This window comes from Papio anubis, chromosome 19, assembly GCF_008728515.1.
Source record: "Papio anubis isolate 15944 chromosome 19, Panubis1.0, whole genome shotgun sequence".
Classification (NCBI taxonomy): domain Eukaryota; kingdom Metazoa; phylum Chordata; class Mammalia; order Primates; family Cercopithecidae; genus Papio; species Papio anubis.
Genome location: NC_044994.1, coordinates 28348897 through 28370973, shown reverse-complemented (window position 1 = coordinate 28370973; position 22077 = coordinate 28348897). Strand labels below are relative to the sequence as shown.

Sequence of the window (22077 nt, the reverse complement as noted above, 5' to 3'; positions counted from 1 at the left end):
TCAACTGAAGTAAAGTTTTCAGAGCCAACTAACTTTATAAGAATAAGAACAGTCTTACAAAAGAAGCTATCCAGATGCTTCATTGGTGACTGCTTGAATGAATATTTGGTAAATTCGAAAGTATCTTTTTGTTATCTAAGCATAAAAGTTAGACTTAGTTCAATTTGTGTGTATTTCCCTACACATGACTATCATTGTGGCAAGCTACCCTAATCTAGATTTCCATTTTTAAAAATGTTTTTGTTTTTGAAACACACCCAGGAGCACATTGTTCTCAGCTTATTACCAGAATAAGTTCAACCAGAATAGTTTCAACCTTAGTGAAAACTAAAAACAGTTGAAGGGCCCAAGTGTCAAATCTAAGACCTCTGACACTCTTTCCTGATGGCTACCACTAGACTTTGGCTGAGTCACGGCCAAATTTAACCTCACCATTTGTCTTCTGGGTAAGAGAGGGTGGGGGTGAAAGAGACAGTGATAAACATCAAAAATCCAGCACTACTGAGGAGTCAACAGCTGAAATGAAAGACTAGCAAGAGACGTCTCCATTTACTATTTACACTCTTCAGATGATAAGGCTTCCTACTTACTATCCTGCACTGCACCAGACAGTCCCCGATGGTCAGAAAGCCGTCAGAATGGGCAAGGAATTTATCAACCATCTAAGTGAATCATAGATAAGCTAAAAGACACTGGCCAAAAACTAGCAGTCCTACCTGACCCCTCTCCCAGAAGATGGTTCTTACTTTAGGCAAACACTGCTCTTAAAAAATCCTGTAATATGGGAGTGAGAAATACTTAACATCACATTTCTGCCCAGTGTCATCTAAAAGCTGGTTGTTAAACCAGCTGTCCCGAGGCAACAAGGGCTAGCCATATGCAAAACTATTAGCTTATATTATATAAGATCCTCATATCCCACAGTCACCTCCCAAGGCAGCACACAGACACTGGTGCATCACCAGGTGTGGGCAGGCTGGCACTTAGAAGTTCTTCAATCACACCAGAAGGGGTGCTACAGTGTCAGGTGGGAAGTGAGAGAGGAGACTGCAGATTGGCTCAGATGGAACGATTCATTTCCTGGGTGTTCACAGCTGGTTTATGACTCTGAGGTTGTAAGTTTTGGCCCACATGACATCTGACTGTATCTGATAGCCACAGACTATACCCTCAACTGTAGCTCGTCTGCTAACAAGTGTACACCATCAATTAATTCAACAGTGACATGTGCCTGGCGCTGTCACAGAGGCCCGAGAGAGTGTGGACAGATCAGTATGAATCTAGTACAACTTTAAGGAATGCCCAGGGCACGCTTCCTCCCTTTCCAGGCTCCACATTCCAAGAGAAGCTCAGCTTCATAAAACATTGAGTCCGAGAGGAGACAGAAAAGTTAATCGAGTGTAACTTAGCAGGGTAGCCGGTTGGGAGACATCAGATGCCTCCAGAAGTCATGGAAGCCAATACAGTGTCTTCCTCGAGGAAGGGGCAAAGCTTTTGTCAGTCCTACTTTAGGTGTTCCCAGTAGACCATCAGGATAACTCCCTGACTCAAAAATCCACTCTTCTTGATATGGAAAGAAAGGCAAGAGAGAGTGTACTTCCTTCCCCTCGGCTGTGTTCCTCCCTGGCCACATGAGACAATGCTGGCCCAAGGAATCCCTCCAGTCTCTGAGGTCTGTCAGACACACTCACTCACTATTTATAGATGCTCCATTCACCCACTACTTAGGCACTTAAAAGAGCATGGGTTAGTCCCAACCCAGCGTCAGCACAGATGCAGGTTTGCTTTCTGCGTTTGCTCTTACAGTAAACCTAAAAGTTACAAGTAACAAGTTGCTACAAGGTTCCTATTGAATATCAGCATTCTTTCCTTCCATGGTTTATATAAATTAATGAAAACATGTGTGAAGCATCTGCCTTTTTATTTAAACAGAAAGCAAGAGCTCAGATTGCTGTGCTGTGGCATTTTATGTACAAACCCAACAGCTAAATTGGGAGCCCCATCCTTGGGAGGGGCACACTAGAGTTGGGTCACTACAGCTGCCCTGGCCACCAGCTGTCCAGGAGGCCTCCACTTGAACTCAAGAGGAATAGTCAACAACAGAGCGAAGCCAAATAGAGAAAAGTGGAATAATTCCTTTTGCCTGCACAGCTCAAAGTAAGATTCCAAAGTACCCTCTGACCAAGGAGAAGACAGCAAATTATAATTATTTTAAAATTCCTTTGAATGCATCCAATGTTGTTTCACAACATTTTCCTTGAATTTGATACTGGGTAAAAGTTTAACATGTTTATAGCCAGACCTACTATAAAAGTAATAGACCATGATTTTAACATTGTAAGTTCTTTTTAGAACCATACACTTTTTTTACTCTTCCCCTCCCGCTGTGTTAATTACCCCCAGACCACTATTTTAATCTTATTTATGAAAATAAAATTCCCATTTATAGAAAGAACATGCAGATTTATTTTCTTTTATTAATTTTATTTTCAGACAGGGTCTCACTTTGTCGCCCAGGCTCAAGTACAATAGCACAATCTCGGCTCGTTGCAACCTCTGCCTCCCAGGCTCAAGCAATCCTCCCACCTTCGCCTCCTAAGTAGACAGGGCTACAGGCACACACCACAATGCCCAGCTAATTTTTTGTATTTTTAGTAGAGACAGGGTTTCACCTTATTTCCCAGGCTGGTCTCAAACACCTGGGCTCGAGAGATACTCCTGCCTCTCAGCCTCCCAAAGTGCTGGGGTTATAGGTGTGAGCCACCACACCCAGCAAGAACACACAGATTTTGATAAAGAGTACTCAACCTGTGACCTACAAGAAAAACTGAGCAGCAAAAGTCAACATTTTGCCACCTGCCTTCCACACACACTTTCATCATCATAAACCTAAACTCCCATTACCTCAATTTCACAGAAGTACTCCCAAACCCTAAACATTCTAATTCTTCAATACAAAGCATTCAAACTAATGTGGAACATCTTCAAATTGCTTTTGCAAAAGCAACCCATGAGCTTCCTACAAAACTTCAACGAGAGAATAAAGCATTGTATTCAAACTTTCCACCCCTAAACTCTTCACTTAGAATTAGACATTCTAAATAATAACCTCTATAAAATTCCTTTTCAGAGTACATGAAAATATGAAGCTGTTATGGACATCCATACTCAGATCACCACCACCACTCTGAACCTAATCAGACATGGATATGTTTGTCTAAATGAATTGAAGCCACAGCATTTCCGAATTCCAAATGGCAACCCACCCTGAAGGGGCAAGAGCGTCAGCAAATCAAAGTGAGAACTGACAAGTGTCATTTTTGCTCCGAAAACCAAACACTATGATTGCACCTTGTGATATGCAAAATTATACGTATTAATATGCCTAAGACATTTCCTTTTTATTAAAAGTAACATTTTCAGCCTAAATTTCTTAAATTAGTGGTAACCCTTACTTTAAAAACAAAAAGCTCTGTAAACCAAAATATTTTCCAGGACAGTTAATAGAAGTTGATTAGATGCATTTCAAGAAACGGAAAGTTGGTAAAAGAAATTAAGGCCAACATTATAATCTTCTCTAAGGCAGTTCATTCACTGAGTGGCTTAATTGTTTTTTAAATTTCTGGGGAGGGGAAGTCAGCTAAAGGCTTCATATTTGCTCTCGTCCTTTCTTAACAATCCCTCACTAGCACAGAAATTTATGGAAGAGCAATATCAACAACAAAGTGTGTGATTGTAGAAAAAGGCTTCTAAGGTACATGGTCTCATGAAATAAAGCCACGTATATATATTCTGATTTCCTACCATTCAACCCAGCAATCCCATTACTGGGTATATACCCAAAGGAATATAAGTCATTCTATTATAAAGACACACGCACACGTTTATTGCAGCACTATTAACAATAGCAAAGACATGGAATCAACCTAAATGCCCATGAATGGTAGACTGGATAAAGAAAAAGTGGTATATACACACCACGGAATACGATGCAGCCATAATAAAGAATGAGATAGTGTCCTTTGCAGGGACATGGAAGGAGCTGGAAGCCATCATCCTCAGCAAACTAATGCAGGAACAGAAAACCAAACACCACACGTTCTCACTAATAAGTAGGAGCTAAATGAGAACACACGGACACACAGAGGGGAACAACAGACACTGGGGCCTATCAGTGGGTGGATGATGGGAGGAGGGAGAGGATCAAGAAAAATAACTAATGGATACTAGGCTTAATACCTGGGTGATGAAATAATCTGTACAACAAATCCCTATGACATAAGAAGTTTACCTATATAACAAACTTGCACACATACCCCCTGAACTTAAAAGTTAAATTTTAAAAATTATAAATATGTGTATATATACAAAAAAGTATGTGTGTGTGTATATATATATAAAATATATATATAATGAATATATATCTATATATTCTGATTTCCTTCAGTACTTCTCACCAAAGGGCCAGGGTGGAAGTGGTGGATAGGAATGAAGGAGAATTGAAGAAATAGATGCCTTTGGCTTTTAATTGCTTGGAAAAAGCAGACTGGGCTGGCAGGAAGAGGTGCTTGTATACTCTTCTAAGGACACAGAGGTGCTTTGAAGGCAAGGGAGCAGGGGCTGGCTTTGAAAGGTTTTAAGCGACAAAGTATCCCAATCAGATCTGCATTTCAGAAAGATCACCCTGCAAAGCATATGGAGGAAGGGAGAGCTGGCAGAGAATCCACAGGGAGAGTGATGCAAAAGTCCAACACAGAGATGCCAAGAGCCCCAGGTTAAGCTGACAGCAACTGGAATGGAGAAAGGACTCATGGGCGTAACCTCACAAATCAAAATTACATATCCTTAATAAGCAGAGAGTAGAAACTGAACAAAGTAAGTGCTATTGACCCAGTGGCTGTGGAGGGTGTGTTAATGAGTGGATCACGGCTCATTCAGGCAACTGTGTCTGAGGCACAGGCCACAGTTCCAGGATGTGAATCAAGATGCCCACGTGACAGGACTTACAGACTCATCACACTTCCTAAATAATGTCCAAGCCACCTTTCCATATTTCAATGTAATCACAGACGGTTAAGAAATCACACCCAGCTGGGCATAGTGGCTCATGCCTGTAATCCCAGCACTTTGGAAGGCTGAGACCGGCAGATTACGAGGTCAAGAGATTGAGACTATCCTGGCTAACACGGTGGAATCCTGTCTCTACTAAAAATACAAAAAAATTAACCAGGCGTGATGGCACACGCCTATACTCCCAGCTACTTGCAAGGCTGAGGCAGGAGAATCGCTTGAACCCCGAAGGCGGAGGTTGCAGTGAGTAGAGATCATGCCACTGTACTCCAGCCTGGCAACAGAGTGAGACTCCATCTCAAAAAGAAAAGAAAAGAAAAGAAATAACACTTATGTATATGATATTCAGCTACTCAATGTGCTTGAAATATGTTTGAAAAACAAATTCGTTTCCAGCTGATTTGAGAGTTAAGCAGTCTGGAAGAGAAAGACAGTCATCTGGTTAGGTCACCAAACTTCATCAATCAAAGAGACCAAATTTCTCTCTCTTGCAGGGCTGCTGCGGCATGGAAAGGAAAAATGCCACCATTATTATGTAGTCTTGGAAAAAGAATCACATGCCGATGGAATGAAAATGTCTGCTGTCTGCCTGAAATTAAGAATGCAAAACTGAACATAGTCCAGAGTTTGGCATTTAAGATTTGAGAAACATGCTGATAATTTTAATCCTACTGGAAATGACTTACCGTATGACTTGGGTTTCTGCTAAATATAGATTTACTGCAGCCTGGTAAATTTTAAAATAATCAACCAATTAAGTATTTATTGCCTGAATAAAACAGTTCAAACAAAATGCAGCTGAAATGGAACCATTTGTCCTCAGTGACAGAACAAATCATGTAATTTAAATTTTAATGATGTATGAATAAATCCTTGCGAGCTGACAAGGTTTTAAGAAGTCACATTTTCTTTTCAGAACCTCTTTTCCTCCCCTTTCTCTTGCTCTCTGACAGCCTAATCAATTCTCACGCTACACCCTATCTCAGCCTCACTGCTGTCTCCTAAATGAATTTGCTGATTTGTTGTGAAGAACAAAGTGAGATCGTAAACCTGACAGATATATACGCGAAATGTGATTGAACAGACATCAAGGACAGGCCTCTCCTTTGAGTGAATTAGCACTAACCACAGAATTCTGGCAGTGGACTCACCTTTATTCTCTTATGGCCCTAGTCATCGGGGTCTTGCCCCACCTCAGCCTGCACTGTCCATGAAAAATGGGCACTCGGCAGAGGCCTCACACTTTCCTGAAACACTGTGAGACTCAGAAATGGAGGTGTCCAATAATCCCCCCCGGTGGTCCCTGCTCCCCAGTTCCCAAACTCACCGCCCCCTCCTGCTAGCCAGGTCCCTTGGCTACTGAGGTGTCCATGTCTTGCCCAAGAAAATGGCTTGGAGAAAAGGGCTCTGCTCACCCACCACAGAGGGTAGGCTAGAAATCAGACAGCCCTGCAGGAACCCCTCCTGCTGCCACCAGCCAAGTGATCTCTTGACAGCTTCAATCTGACCTTTGTGAGTTTCCATTCCCTGTGCCCCCAGAAACCCACTGCCACCTGTCTGGCAGGCTGTGAGGGTTAAAACTCCTGAAACACCCTACCCAGGCTCAGCCCACAGAATGTGCTCAATAAACGGATAGTGGCTTCTACTGTCACCACTGTTGCCATCATCATCACAGGCATGACAGCCACCAGGGGCCACGGGCTCATCCCCCAAGGTCTGGCATATAACTGGCACCAATTAATGATGGGATGAGTTGATGTGGGTGGATGGACAAGTGGCTGGGTGGCTGCAGCCTTAAGGTAAGACTGGAGCTTTCGTGGCATGATGGGCAGCAGCTCTCCTTGGTATTGCTGCCACCTTTGGCTCTGGAACTCACTCCGCTAAATGTAATAATGGATGGAAATGCACACTCCACCCCTTACGTGTCCTTTATGTACTCTGGATGAAGCAGTAAGTAATGGGAAGACATGGACATCTGAGGTCAGTAGGATTTGGTTTTCAATCTCAACTTTTAATAGGACTTTTATGTGAATGAGCTTCGCTTTCTTCATCCTAAAACAGAAATAACTTGCTCACTTAGGCTGTCATGAGGAGCAGCTGAAGTCAGGCACATTCATGCAGCTACTCCTGTGCTTGATACACGACAGGTCCTCAAGAATTCAGTCACCTTTCTTTCCATCTCATTCATCTCTCCTAGCAACTGTCTAGTGTGCCAAACAAGGTGGACCTGCTGAGTTAAATGTGCTCAGCTGAAAAACTATAAAACCTCAAGTCCTCTTTCGAAACTCTGAAACTCTTCTGTAAGCCTTGCTTCTATGAGCCCAACTTAAAATAAATTTTAAAAATAAAATTTAAAAATGATATAGGCAGATCCATACAGACATAAGGTAGATTAGAGGTTACATGGGCTGCGGGTGAGGGTAGAATGGGAAGTTATTGCTCAGTAGTTACAGTGTCTGTTAAAGAAGACGAAAAAGTTTTAAAGATACTTTTTGGTGATGGTTGCACAAAATGATGAATGGAAGTAATGACAGTGACATGTACACTTAAAATGGTTAAAATGGAAATTCTTGTATTACGTATATTTTGCTACACTAAGACAATGTTTAAGTTATATGTAGGGCATTGTGAATTCTGGAGAATAAGGGGAACATAGGTATTTTGGTAACTCTAAATTGTGTGCCTTAGCATTGCCATGAATGAAGCACATATATCCAGGCTGCCTAACATGAGGGGTGCAGCTGTGCTTGATAAATAGAGATCTGGTGTGGGACAGTCAGTCTTACCTCCAGAAGCAACTTGCCATCCACAAGGAAAGCCATGGTCGTGCCAGGCCTGCTGAGCAGCATGGGCATCCTCCTCCCTTTAGCAGGCCTGACCTCCGCTCACAGCCCAAAAAAAAACTGGCTGCCATATTCCTGGGTCCCAAATCCAATGTGCCATGCTTTCAACTTTTTTACTAGAGGAAATATTAAACCTCTGGGAGGGGCCACGGACTCATGGGGGAGTCCATGTGTATGTTCTGGAGACAGAGCCGAACACAGGCAAGGTTGAGCTGCATACCTGGAAAATCTGCTTGTTCCCCTGGGGGGGGGGGGGGGGGGGGGTGACATCACTGTCCACGCATCACCAAGACATCTTTTCTTAAGGTTTCTTTTTCCAAACACAATCTGACAACAGCATTGGACTTATGTTGGAAAACATAAGGAACAGTCCATCTTTTTGACAAATTTCTGATGCCTATTGCTGAAAACCAGGGTGCCTAAATTACACAACTGTGTTTCTGGGAAAGGTGCAGTTCTCTGCTCTGGCCCCGCCCGTTGCCAGATCTTCAGTTGTGTCTTTTCGTTGAACAAAGGTTCACCATGGGCCCACGGTAGGCAGCGGCCCTGTGCAGGCTCCAGGGAGACCTCACAGGTAGTTGTGTAGGACACCAGTTCCAAGGCAACAATATGGCCTTTGTGGGCTTCCATCCTCACCTCTTCCTGCCCCCAGAAACCCACTGCAACGTGCTGCTAGGAAGACAAGAAAATTCTTGTATCATTCATTCTTCATTATATATTGACTTTTTGTGCTATTTTCAACATTAGACTTCTATACCTAACATTTTTAGCCTTAATTTTATTCAACAGCAAATATCCTTTAATCAAAACAAAAAAAAGTCTGAAATGATTGTAGCAAAAAGTATTATGACTTTTATAAAATTGCTTCAAGAGCAAATTCTCTTTACCTTAAGTCTTGCTTTGATGGAAGAATAGGCTCATCTGGGCAACTCTTCTCCAGAATCATTTTTACTTTAACATGGGGAAAATGGCACAATATCTTTCCAAAACACATGGATAGCTTTCCCAGTCGTTCAAGAATAAACCTGATTTTAGTCCTTGTCACTTGCCAATCACGCTGATTTTAAACTATGTGCATTGCAGCAACATTTTTGTGTTTTAAAATTGGTATCACTTTTTCCCCTTAGAGTAAGCTATATGTCTATAAATTTTAGTTTAATTTTAAACACTAGAACTTGTTTTAATTATCTTGGTAAGGAGCTTTTTCTCAAATTGTTCTTCAAATGCAGATGTGAACATATATACAGAAGGGACTTGCATTCATACGGATTCCCTCATCATACTTGTGCTTCCTAAAGAAAGAGCAGTAAGTTTGAGCAGCTTTTCAATCGCCTGCAACCCATCCCCTAAAGCAATGACCCTGAGCATTATTAACTGCCCTCCAGCCCTGCCCCTTGCTGCCTGTGTGGGATGGGGGGTTGCAGGGAACAGTTCTGGTTATAATTAGGCAAGCATAGAGCCCTTACACAAAGGGCTCAAATCCTACTCACCACTCCAGTGGTTTGTTGCTCTGCAGATGGGCCACCAGGAAAAGTCTATTTTAGGACCATCTGGTTGGGGGTGAGAGAAGAAAGGCCAAGAGAGGCATCATTGCTTGGAGCAGTGGCTACCCAACAGGAGAAAGCCAGTGGGCATGTCAATCTCCCAAATGGCCAAATGGTGGCCTTGTTTTAGGAACAGAGGCAGTAGAGTGCCAAATGGCACGGGAGTAAGTTATGGGGCTTTCATTTTAAAAACAGGAATCAGAATCTTGGTTCTTAACCCTTTTTGAAAATTAGTAACTACAGCATTCTCCTGGGCCACTCAGGCCAGGTGGTGGAGATAAACCCACAAGATCAGTTGCTCTATTTTGTGCTCCAAACATTTTAAATGTGGGTACTCTATATTATACTGACAAAAATAAAAAGCAAATAAGGCAGTTAACATAAAAAATAAATGAAGTAAACTAAGATGAAATGCAACCACTAAAAAATAGGAATAAAAAGGTGTTTCAAAGCCAGATTTCATTGTCTTAGGAGCCAGAATTCAATGGTTAAATATCCTTTTATGAATGTTAGTTTCAAATACAGACAGATATGAAATCAACTGATTCCTCATTCACGATCACATAGTAACAAATGATAACCTTTGAGGAATTATTTTGATAATTTTCTTCACAACAGATCCCAAAGAAATTTACAAAAGCACTTAAAAGTTTTAAAAGTGAAATTTAAAATGCATTTATTAACATCAAAAATATATGAGGATGGTCTTTTCAACAAATGGTGCTACAATAACTGGATATCTATACGCAATAAAATTAAGTTGGACGCCCACCTCACACTAAATACAAAATGGATCAGAGACCTAAATGTAAGAGCTAAAATGATAAAAGTCTTTGAGAAAAATAGAAGTAAACCTTCATGACCTTGGATTAGGCAATGATTTCTTAGATATAAAGCTAAAATTACAAGTAAAAATAAGAAGAAAAAAACTGGGTAAATTAGATTGCATCAAAATTTAAAATTTTCTGCTTAAAAGAACATCATCAAGAATACAAAAAGGCAACCCAGAGAATGGCAGAAAATATTTGCAAAGCATTATTTGATAAGGGACTTGTACCCACAATATGTAAAGAACTCCTACAAAATTTAACAATAAAAAAAGCCAAATAACCCAATTTTTTAAGTGCCAAGGATTCGAAGAACATTTCTCCAAAGGTGATATACAAATACCCAATAGGCACAGGAGAGGATGCTCAATGCCATTAGCCACACGGGAAATGCAAATCAAAATCATGCCAAGATGTCATTTCAAACTCACTAAAACAGTTATAATCAATGAGACAGACAAAAACAAATTCTTACCACGTTGGTAAGAATGTGGAAAAACTGGAACCCTCATACATTACCAGTGGGAATGTAAATGGGGCAGCTGCTTTGGAAAATAATGTGGCAGCTCCTTAAAACGCTAAATGTCGAGTTACTAACTGATCTAACCATCCCACTCTAGGTACGTGCCCAGGCAATGTAAAAACACATGTCAACACAAAAACTTGTACATAAATGTCATTCTAGTGTTATTCATAGTAGACAAAAAGTAGAAACAACTCAAATGTCCATCTGCTGGTGAATGGACAAACAACATGTAGTGTATCCATACAATGGAATATTAGCTGCAAAAAGGAATGAAGTACCAATGAATATTGCAATATGGATGAACCTTGAAAAGTTATGCTAAGTGAATGAAGCCAGACTATATATGGGCTATGTATATAAAAGGCTATATATGATTTTATTTAAAATGATATGTCTAGAATAGGCAAATCCACAGAGACAGAAAGTGGATTCATGGTTACCAGAGATTGGAGACATTGAGGGGAAATTGAGTGTGACTGCGAATAGGTGTGGCGTTTCTTTTGAGGATGATGAAAATGTCCTAAAATTGTGGTGCTGGTTGCATAACTCTGTGACAATATTAAATATCACTGAATCAGACACGTTAGGTGAGTGAATTGTGTAGTATGTGAATTACAGCTTGTAAAGCCCTTCTACTTCCGGGAGGTTCACAGCACCATGACAGGACAGGCATGGGGCACCCGGGCAACACCCTGTCCTCTGATCATCTCCCGCATGGACATTATTGCCCTGTTTTCTCCAACAGCAACATATCAGGTCAACAGAGGGGCAGAAGGGATGGTTAACAGTGGAATGAGCCACCCCAAAGCCACCTTCAGGACAGAGCTTCTTCCTCAAGCAGCCACTGTGCTGCCAGAGCAACCACCCAGGCCACACCCCCAGAGCTCTGGGCCAAAGCTCTAGCTTTTCCACAGACCAAAGTCTATATCTGATGGTCAACCCTAAAGACTCACTGAAAACTACATCCTCTTTATTCATTCACTAAACTTTTATTGAGCACCTCCTGTATACCAGGCCCTGAAATGGGCATAATGCCTGGTACCGAGAACACAGATGTGAGAGAACACAGACATGAGAATGCAGACATGAGAGAAAAGGTCAATGGACTCTGAGCCCAGTAGAGGGGAAAGTGAGTCAACAACAACATGCGAAGTTTCCTGGGAACACAAACCCTGGGCTCCCAGACCAGGGAGATAAAATAAAGGTTTGCTGGGGGAAGGAGCACTGAGGTGAATAGTGCAAGACAGCAAGGAGCTAGCCAGGTGAGGAAGGTAGGGAAGGGTGATCAGACATGACAGCCAACAGCATGGATGAAGAGCTTCCGCCACCGCTTGGAACTCCTAGACTGTGCTATCACAGTTTTAGAAAAGCTGTTTCTTTTCTCTATATGGGTATCATGCCTGCATGCTTCAGACCAGCAGCTTAATTCTTACAAGGCAGGTGTCGAAGGAGATGTGCATGCCCCTTCATCTTGCTCAAAGAGAATTACCCCCAAGAAGGTTTCCCATGGTCAGTGGAGGATGGTGGTTCTGGTGGTCTCCTCCTGGAAAGGGAAGGAATTTGCCGGGCTGCAAGGTTCAGCCCAGTGAGAAGCACTGGTCCAAAGTCCAAACGCCCCAGTTCAAGTCTTTGCCCTGCCTTTAACTTGTGGAGCCACTGATGCTCTCAGGCCCAGCTTCCCAGTAGGGGGAGTGAGCCCCTCCCCGCAATAAGAATGAGTGATTCCATGACCAGGTCAACCTATTGCCATTGTGATCACTTGCCTCAATCATCGCTCACACACTTACTCACACGGCCATAAATCAGCCCATTCATGGTAGAGTCATGCAGCCCACCTGCTCCTGGGAGGTGATCCACCACATGCTCCAGGCTTGGCTCCTGGGCTCTAGACATCCTTGTGCTTCCCTTGATGGATACCCTTTAGCCCTGGCCAAATCCCAACACTTCTAGCCCTGGCTCCTTCCTGCCAACTCCTTGGCTGTGCTTGTGCCCATAACTGGCTGTTCCACCCCTGCTCCAAGTAACCACTGGCACCATGTCCTGGGTATGGGCCAACTCACTACATTGGTCTTCAGCTTCATTCCTCGGTGATGGTGCCACCTCTGTTTGCCAAGAAGTCTCTGGAAGGCATCTTCCCACTCGGTGCCATGAGACAGCCCTTCCCCTGTACCCCCCATGCCCTTCACACCTCCTTCAGCTGCCCCATAACACCCATCAGCCTGGCCCACACCACTGCCACCTCAGGGCATTAACCCTTAGCTTCTCAAACACCCCTCCCCGTGGGGCATGCAGATCTTCCTGCCAATGCAGGACCTGCCCTACACACCCCACTGAGACTGTGTCATCGTGGAGATACCACATTAATATCGCCACATTCTTGCATACACTTCAGCCTTTTCTTTCCTCCACAGCTGACCTTAATAATTAACAAGTAAATTCTGTTATTAGTTTGAAAGGCTGGTAAATGGACAGGACAGAGGATTCATGCTAATGTGGCTCCTGGAGAAGGTGTCATCCAGTGTAGCCACAAGGACTCTGGAAGGCAGTCTCAGGGGCACAGGGGTCTCTGCCCACAGGAAGTTGAGCAGCCAAGGCCACAAGATCCTCAGCCTCAGCCAAACAGTTCCAATATCATCTATCTACCTTACATCTCTGCTCCCCATAAGATATCATATGAGAAAGGATTGTGCAGCTTGAAAACTATTTAACAATCGTTGATCATCTACCAGCTCTCACTCAGTTCACCACAACCCTACAAGTATTACTATAAGTATCATTATTTTTCAGATGAGGACACTGAGGCACAGAAGTTAAGTAGGATATTCAAAGTACCAACCACTGAGTGGCAGAACCAGGATTCAAACCCAGGCAGCTCAGGAATGCACACTCTGTATCCTACCCTACATTGGACGGATTCGTGTAGGGTGTCTGCAGAAGCTCACAGTAGGGTTTAGAGAAGCAGCCTGACATATGGGAAAATGTGTCTTCGAAGTCAGACTTCAATTCAAATTCTTACTCTACCACGTATGCTCGAGTCTTTGATATCTGGGAATCATTTTGAACCTCAGTTTTCTTATCTGTAAAGTGGAATGATGACACCTATTTTGCAAGCCTGTTGGACTTGGGTTAAACTGAAACAGTGAGTGTGAGGGTCATTACAAGGTGCAGAGTCCCTGGCAGATGTGCAACCAAAGCAGTAGGGCTGTTACCACCACCATTAGTGCTCATGAGCACTGGTAGACAGCAGGGAGCATGCTGGTGGGAGGTACATTAGGGAGGATCAATGAATTGGTAGAGACTGGAGCAAACAGAGTTTGTAAAGTATTACGTTTTAATTTGGCTGCAGGTTGGAATCACCCAAAAAAGCTCTGTGGCCTTACAAAGCCCCCTCAAGCCCGCTCTACATTTGCCTGTTTAAAAAGCTTCACATGTGACTCCGGACCACATTCCTATGTGGTGGGGAAAGGGGAACAACAGTAGTCGTTGGAGGAGGAAACTGAGAGGTGAGCAAAGACAGACAGGGAATGCAGAGTACAGCAGGCATATCTTCACCACTGATCAGTTGGTCCAGACACATGAAGCGATTACACTGGATATTAATGGACCCTGAAGCCCTTCTCTGTGCACAGCACTGGACTCAGGCATGACCTCATCCCACAGCAGGCACAGAAGCAGGTGCACCTGGTCAACGTTTACTGGAGAGTGGGTGGGTAGATAAGTAGGTGGACAGATGGGTGATGTGGTAAGCCAGGTGAGAACACACACATGGTCTGATCACACACAGACAGTGCCCTAGTGGAGTCTGCCATTATGGGCTCCTGCCAACAGCCTCTTCTCTTTACCAGTCCCTTAAAGTGGTTTACAGACTGTTCTGACTCAAGCTGACAGCCAGAATATGCGCTATCAATAACTCCAAAATTCTGCAATAACCTTCCAAATATAAGAGCTCCCAGTCCCTAAGGGCAGCTCATCTCAGATCAAATTCATTCATTCCAAAGTGAAGATGACTGATAGGCCAGGGGGGCAGATTTTCAAAAAGAGTTTGCTAACCCAAATGCACACCTTTTCAATGTCACCTGTAAAAGGTATTTGCATCCCTCTCTGCCCACTCCCAACCACTCCTAATTCTATGCCAGAAGGTCCTGACACAAATGCACCATCTTCATTCCCACACATGCCAAGGCTGTTTTGAGGCCCATGTAGAAACGCTGAGAGGAAAACTCTTACAAAGTTATAAAATCTAGCTCTCAAAAACATAAGAGTAATAAAATGAGGCAAGAGGACCAGTATATTTGTGAGCTGTCTGACTCAGCTCAAATCAGTATCTTCGTGGCAGGCCACATTTCAGCAGCTATATTTGTAGCAGCAATGCCTATTAAATGCCGTATCAGTGTGACAGGTGACCCAGCACCAGCATTATGAGCATTCCATGAAAACTGGTCCCCATTTCTCATTGCCTCTAAAAGCATTTGCAGGTGCCACCTTGCTTTAAAAAAAAAAAAAAAAAAAAAAAAAACAAAAACAAAAAACAGACAAGACCACAATGTGAACTTAGGGCAGATCAAAGCTCATCAAACTCCACACTACCGAAATGAATTTGACACCTCACCATTATCAAAAACCTACTAAATGCTTAGCACTGCTGGGCACAGACCACTGAGCAGCTGATTCAACTTCTGGAACCCACAGGGCAAACTTGAAATGCCACGTTTTAAATAGAAACAGAGCCTCGCTTCATTTAACCAACAAAGGGCAAAAAAAAGGAAAATAATTATTATGCAATTCCCAGTATACATGAACCTTACAGCCACAAACAAGACTTATTCCTCCATGTGGACAAGAATCACATCTGTTCCATATTTTGGCATGTTCACAGTCATATAAACATGTCCTCACAGCTAGCTCTTTGGGAAACTTATGAAGCATAAATTCTTTGTTCGTCCCGAGTTCTATAAAGACTGGTCCTTAGCTTTATTCCATTACCGTTTTTTTTTTTTTTGTGGTTGTTGTTATCCTGTTTCCACCTGTATTTTACATATTCAAAAAATCCTACCTTGAGATGTCACACATCCATAAAATAATGTAGGCCAAAAAATAAAAACTTGAAAATTTAAATTGCATCCTGCAAGCCTTCCATGACAATCAGTTTGGCTCACACGAGCCTGACACTTACCTCTACCTCCAAAGAAAGTGGAAAGGAAAGAAGAAGATCTCCATAGCTTTAAAATATGATTTGATCTTTGAACTGAATCCTTCTGCAATTGTAAATGTTAATATAACTAGACGAATTGGTGGAATGAAACCTCTTCATCATTTCCATTGAATAACCCAGTGCTGTGAGTGTTGTGAGGCTCGTCTCACAGATGCACAAATGCAGGGCTGGAGAAATCAAAGAAAACCACTACTAAATGGAAGAGACAGGGATTTAACCCTGAATTTTCAGCTACATGTCCATTTCTCTTTCTACCTGACGGAGCTGATGTTTTATAAATAAGGAATGAATAGTAATGACTCACAAAAGTCAGGGTATGAAGAGAGCATTAGCGGTATTATCATTTATTAGCTCACTGGTTTCATAGCGAAGTATAAATGTGTAACTGATTTTACACTTCTAGTGACTGCTAACTAAAAAGAACTGAAAAAAATTCTAGACACTAAAGCTAGAAGCACTCATAGTTACACCACAAGAACAGCAAGCATGGCGGCCCTCAGATCCAGGGATGGAGGAACAATAACGCAAGGACACAACTGCTCAGCTACCCAGTGCATTTCCCTTGAGCCCCCCAGTAGCCACTGAACTGGGTGCATGAGAATTGCAAGAACTGACAACTCAGGCCTTGGCATCACCTCGGGGCTTGTCAGAAATTCAGGATCTCAGGCCCTGCCCAAGACCTACCAAATCTGGGTCCCCAGGTGATACACCTGCACACTGGCATTTGAAAATCTGCCCTGCAGGCATTTGGAACCTAGCATGGGGTCAGCTCATAGGCACACGTACTATTCTACAACAGCAACTTGCCTCCTTTTAGGTGCCAGCTGCTGGGCCAAGTCTTTCACACTTTCACCTCATTTCATTCCCCTTATCAACTCCATAAGGAGAACACTACAATCCCTGATTTATGGATAAGGAAGCAGACACCTGGAGAGGTCACCTGAGGTCACAGAGCAGCAAGAGGCCAGGTCTGGATGTGAACCAACATCCCAGGGGATATGCCACCAACACCCCAAGCAGGCAACACCTCAGCAGACGGCTGACCTGGAGCTGGCTGTCCAGAAGAGCTTGTAGACTGAGAGAATCCTTACAGGAGGGCAGGGCCAAGAGACAGGAAAGCCCAGGAGGTCACAGAGGCCTGGGCCAGCAGCCAGAGCTCAGGGAGCAGATTGTGGGAGGGAAGAGAGGAGAACGTAAGTTACCTAACCCAGAGAAGTTCAGTTTCTACCTATGTATGCAGGGGATATCAAAACCCCCCTGCTAATGAGGTAGAAATATGATCCCATAAGTAAAGCCTTCACACAAAGCAAGGCCCCAGCTATGGATACCCCAAGGGCACTGGGGCTTGCCTTAGCTCAGTGGTTCTCAGCCCTGGTCACCTGGTAGGATCACCTGAAAAAACTTTTAAAGGACACCAATGCCCACTCTACCTCCAGCAAGTCAGATCCCACTGGGCTGCCGCAGGGTCCAGGTACCAGTTCTTTTTAGAAATTGCTCAGGTATCCCAATAAAGTGACTAATATTCCCACCTTAGATTGAAAAGTCTGACTCATAGTTGCTGGCCAGACTCTAGAACAATTTCTAATGAAATCTGCAATTATTTGGCTAACCTTTTCTTACAATTTTATGTTTTTGTGGTTTTTTACTAAAATCTCCAGTGTTTTTATGATGACTGAGGGTTAAAATTCTGCATGGAGTATATTTGCTTGGGGAAGATCAACAGTAAGATCCCTAAGTGATCAGTTCCATTCTGAGAGTCTGTATGGGTCAAGGAACCCCGGCACACAGGAGGCCTTCTCAGGTTCCAATCTTAGCAGGTGGCACAAAAGGAGGACTTGCCACTCATCTTGCAGTTAATGTCACAGACATTTCTTTAAAGGTGGGAACAGAATTAGGGAACCTTGTGAACTAACTAGTTTTCTTCATTTTATTCGACATCCCTGATAAGCATGCAGATTCACTTTATGCAGTGTCTTACTCTACTCTACCAGTACCACTCCAAAAGGTGGGTGGGTTGGGAGAGGGCAGGGAAGCTGCAGAGGACAGAATACACCCTAGGCCAGTCCCCTAGGGAAGAGAGGAAGGAGACACTCCTAGCTCCCTCAACTAGTCTGGGGCTTTCCTGGCTGGGCTGGGGCCTGCTCCAGCTCTGGTCTTAGAGGATTTTCACTGAGCAGCTCTGAGGAGCACTGGATTCTGCACCCCCATGGCCCCTTCCCAACAAAACTGTCCTCGAAGATTTTCACTTCATTGTCATGACTTAGCAACGTCTAACCAAGGAGAACTTTCCTATGGCCTTGCCAGCTTGAGTGTCTAACTTGCGTCACCGTTGGCCACAGCTCCAGCTCAGGCAAGCACGCCTTTCAGCAGATGTGAAACAAAAGATGCTGCTATGTGTAAACCTTTGGTTTTCTGCAGCTGATGGAAACTCACTGTGGTTCTAGTTCAGATAATCTGAAAAATGGAACATATTTGTTAAGGCCTTAAAAATCAGAAAGATATAAAATTCCATTCCACTCTGCACAAAGCCTTTTGTGACATAAGGGAAGGGAAGGGCTCAAAAGGATCACACAATGTCACATCAAACAAGCAGCAATGGATGTCAGGGAAAGAGCACCAGACTAAAGCCGTGGAAAAGTGGACTGTAGTCCTGGCCCGAAAGTTGCTAGCTGTGTGACCCTGGACACATCCCTTTTCCTCTCTGAGGTGTTTTCATATATACGTGTGTGTATATGTGCATGTGTGTGTATAATTGCATATATCACTAAAAATATAAATTATCATAATTTTTATATTGCATATTACATACTAGGATAAAAATATATACTATGTATTTCACACATATCTTATATATGAGAAAATGCCCCAGAGAGATAGTGGCATGGGTTATGTGTGTATAAGTGATATAGATCAAGATGAGCACTCAGGTTCTTTGCTGTCATCAGCGTATTAATCTATAATGAGCCAGTTGTGCTCAAGAAGGTCTCTTCTTGTGAAAAGAAGAACAGGCAGTGATTGGCCTTCCTCACTCCTGGAGCTCCATCATGTTTTCTGCTTTTAAAAACAAAAGGACCAAGCCCAGGCGACTCATTACTTCTCTCCCACCTTGCCTGCCCCAAAGGCCACCGCTCCCTGTTGGCTTATCCTGTTCTCAGGGCTATAATTGAACAATCACAATTTTAACAGCACCACATTTAAGTTTCCTGCCTTAAAAACAAAATGGAATTTTTAAAATGAATATATGAAAGAGAAGTGAAGATATATGTCCACATAAACGCTTGCATACAAGGGTTCGTTACAGCATTATTTATAACAGCCAAAAAGCAAAAACACAGAGGATGTGAGCAACCTTTCTGTGTAACTTACATATTTCTACTTGTAAATCAATGAACTGGTAAAATGGTCCTTCACGTCTGCTTAGCCAGTAATGATGGCCACCCTGTGCCATATACCGTGTGAGGCATAGAACATGAAGGGCCAGGTTAAGCACTGCCCTCACAGGTTTTCAACAGGTGATAGCTCAGAACACTTTGACTTCCTTGATTGCATCTAATCCTCCCAAAAGCCCAGAGAGCATAGAATGTTGTTGTACCTGTTTCATACATTGGGAAAGTGAGGCTCAGAGAGGTGCAGTAACCCAACCAAAGCCACATACCAGCTGGAGCTGATACACAGAGCAAGAACCTGGGAATCAGCCTCTTGGTCTAGTGCTATCTGAAGACACTTGCCCACCCCTCCTTCTCATGATCTTGGCAGTTGACAAAGGCATCCTTGCCAATGGCAGGCTGTCTTAGTTCATTCAGGCTGCTATAACAAAATACTTTAGGCTGGGTAATTCATAAACAATAGAAATTTACTGCTCACTGTTCTGAAGGCTGGGAAGGCCAAGATCAAGGTAACAGAAGATTCAGTGTCTGGTGAGGTCTTGTTCCTCATAGGTAGCACTGTGTATGTGTCCTCACAGGGTGGAAGGGGCAAGGAGTTAACAAGCTTCCTTGGGCCTCTTCTATAAGAGGATACCAATCCCATTTATGAGGGTGGAACCTTCACCTCCCAAATCCCCTACCTTTTGATACCAGTGCTTTGGTGATTTGATTTCATCACATGAATCTGGGGGGACACCAATATTCAGACCACAGCACGCCATGCATCACATCCTGCAAAATGCTGGCCAAACTGCTCCTTCTCCCTAACTAGTGTCCATTGGCTTCCTGGAATGCAAGAGTGATCCACTCCTCCCTCCAGAGCAACAGGTCAGCCTTGCACTTTCACATAGAAGGCACAGAGAGTGAAGCCAGCACCCTACACTTCCCTCCATCTCTCTTCTATAACTCTCCTTCCTCGATGTCAAATGTCTTCACCATCCTGATCTTCTTTTTCTTTCGTGACCATGTGTTCTGCTCGCGGGATAGGTCCTCTCCTCCTCTGTCCATGAAGAGAAAAGGAGGATGCCATCCCAAAGGAGATGGCTGTGGGCACTCACTTCCTGATTGCCTTTGGTTAGATCTCTGCTCCCAGCCTCCATCCCTGTCCCAGGGCAAGGCCTGCTCTCGGCTCTGGCGGATGCACTGAGTGAGAAGAACCCCATCCTCTTGGTCCCTTCCCCAGGCCACAGCTCCCACTGTCCCAGTCTCATAGAGGACTCCTTCAAACCAACCACAGTCTCCTTCTCAGACCGCTCATAATTCACCTAGTTCACCTGGAGATCTAGGGAAAATTCAGCCTCTGGGTCGGGTCTGGGATTCTGTATTTCTAACCAGGTAATGTCAATGCTGCTGGCCTGGGACCACACTTTGAGTGGAAAGTCCTAGATGCCTCCAATAAAGAGCTGTGGGGGTAGAGGTGGACAGGAACCAATTGGACTTACAAGAAAATTGTCCTCCCCATTTAGAAGAGGAACAGGAAAGAACAGTGTTTCTATTTTTCTTTTGGTACAATTTATTGGAGTAATTACTTTTTTCACTCTATAATTATGTTTAAGGTCTTGCTTAAATACTGAGCTCTTCTAGAATGTAAAATTGTCATTTATTCCAAAGCATATTTCATTTCCAGTTCATTTTTTTCCATGGCTCTATAAACATACAAAAATAAACCTTGGAAGCTAATTAAAATTATCCATAAACTCTACTGTTGAGAATCAGAGCTGGAGAAATACATTTCAGCTCATACAAAGATGTGTGGGCAGCTGAGAGGTGATCGACATCTGCGGATGGGATCCGCGCCTCACACCTTCTCCCTGTCCAACTTTTGGGAACATTCCTACATTTTTATTTTCTCCAGGTAACTGAAGGAACTCTGTGATTCAGAAGGAGCAAAAGCAAATTCTTCCTGAGCCCTTAGGCCTAGCCTATTGGGCCATCAGCCATCTTGTGCCTCTAAACTCAAAACTGTCCTCTAATTGTGTACTCGCTTGGTCTTCCTCCCAGCGAGATGGGAGCTCAGAGCATCTTCCTAGCTGTGGTTATAAACAATTGATCCTGGATTCCCAGTAATAGCTTTTTATAATTTCTAAAACCAAATGAGCCTTCCACAGCAGGGTCATCAAGACTAAACGTGGAGCAAGAAGAAAAGCAGAGGGGGCTGGAAGGGCCTAGAGCACCCCTGAGCACAAAGATGGCCAAACCAGCAAGGTGCATGCCCTGAGCCCCAAGGGCAGCCTGGGGTGGAGAAAATGCCTCCAGGAGCCACTTCCCCAGGGTCATCCAGCAAAACAAGAGGGGAGCTCTGGGACAAGATGGGGACATCAAAGACAGACTGCTACAGGATCTCCTAAGGGAGCTTTCAAATGGCAAAACAAAAGACACACATAACATCTGTGTGTGGACACTTAGGATTAATCCACATGAGAAAACTCAAATACGTCTCTAGTCATACCCAAGTGAGACAGCTCACAGACCCATAGGTGCAGGCTGGGAAGGGCAAGGCCTTGCATGGCCTCGTTCGGAGTTGAAATAATGAGTCATAGCCTGTCCCAGATGCTTGCCCTCCTTGGGACAAACGAACAAGACACTGAAATTGGGCCAGGCCAGCAATCTGGGGCCATGGAAAGGAGAAG

The 22077-nt window shown here is 43.5% G+C and overlaps 1 protein-coding gene across 9 annotated transcripts in view; it reads right to left on the bottom strand.

Moving 5' to 3' along the window:
* Window positions 1-22077, bottom strand: part of FHOD3 (formin homology 2 domain containing 3) — a 486695-nt gene that overhangs the window by 358091 nt on the left and 106527 nt on the right. Inside the window, exon 1 of one of the 9 annotated variants that reach the window (XM_009192617.4) lies at window positions 16963-17017. The exons of 7 other annotated variants lie outside the window; for them this stretch is intronic. Coding sequence is in view for 1 of the 2 variants with exons in the window: in XM_009192614.3 (XP_009190878.1) it covers window positions 12646-12703 (58 nt within the window). In the remaining variant the exon portion in view is untranslated. Of the gene's footprint in view, window positions 1-12645; window positions 16942-16962; window positions 17018-22077 lie in introns of those variants that run through there. One more of the 9 variants, XM_009192614.3, reaches the window with a different exon arrangement.